Source organism: Triticum aestivum, chromosome 3B (assembly GCF_018294505.1).
Source record: "Triticum aestivum cultivar Chinese Spring chromosome 3B, IWGSC CS RefSeq v2.1, whole genome shotgun sequence".
Lineage (NCBI taxonomy): Eukaryota > Viridiplantae > Streptophyta > Magnoliopsida > Poales > Poaceae > Triticum > Triticum aestivum.
The window spans coordinates 4,105,696-4,106,051 of NC_057801.1; the positions used below are offsets into that span (position 1 = coordinate 4,105,696).

Sequence of the window (356 nt, forward strand, 5' to 3'; positions counted from 1 at the left end):
GGTTAACCTCCTTTTTGAAAGAAACAAAGAAGAAAACCATGGAGTAACCTGCCTTTTCAAACAACAAAACAACAAATCCACTGTCCTTGGACGCCTTTGCATGATCTAAGACTGGTTGCAATGTGGACGACAGGAAAGAATGAAAAGAGAAAGGAGGCCATGCATGAACCTCAAGTATATATATCTTGCTTATTCCACTACTACTACTGCTGCTCAAGGACTCCACAGTTGGTGACTAGGATCTTGGTGTAGGGGCGGTTGAACCCTCGCTCTGCGACCACCGCTCTCTTGTCCCCGATCAGCTTCGCCACCCTGCAAAATCACATTCATTCTCGATCGGATCGTAAAAAAGATGC

The 356-nt window shown here is 45.5% G+C and overlaps 1 protein-coding gene across 1 annotated transcript in view; it reads right to left on the reverse strand.

Annotated features, from left to right (window-relative positions):
* Positions 1–207: 207 nt before the first annotated feature.
* LOC123064239 (peptidyl-prolyl cis-trans isomerase CYP26-2, chloroplastic) overlaps positions 208–356 on the reverse strand; it is a gene marked incomplete at its 3' end in the record, with an annotated part of 1,111 nt that continues 962 nt past the window's right edge. The window contains 1 exon segment of the mRNA XM_044487763.1: positions 208–312. Within this exon segment, the coding sequence (XP_044343698.1) occupies positions 208–312 (105 nt within the window).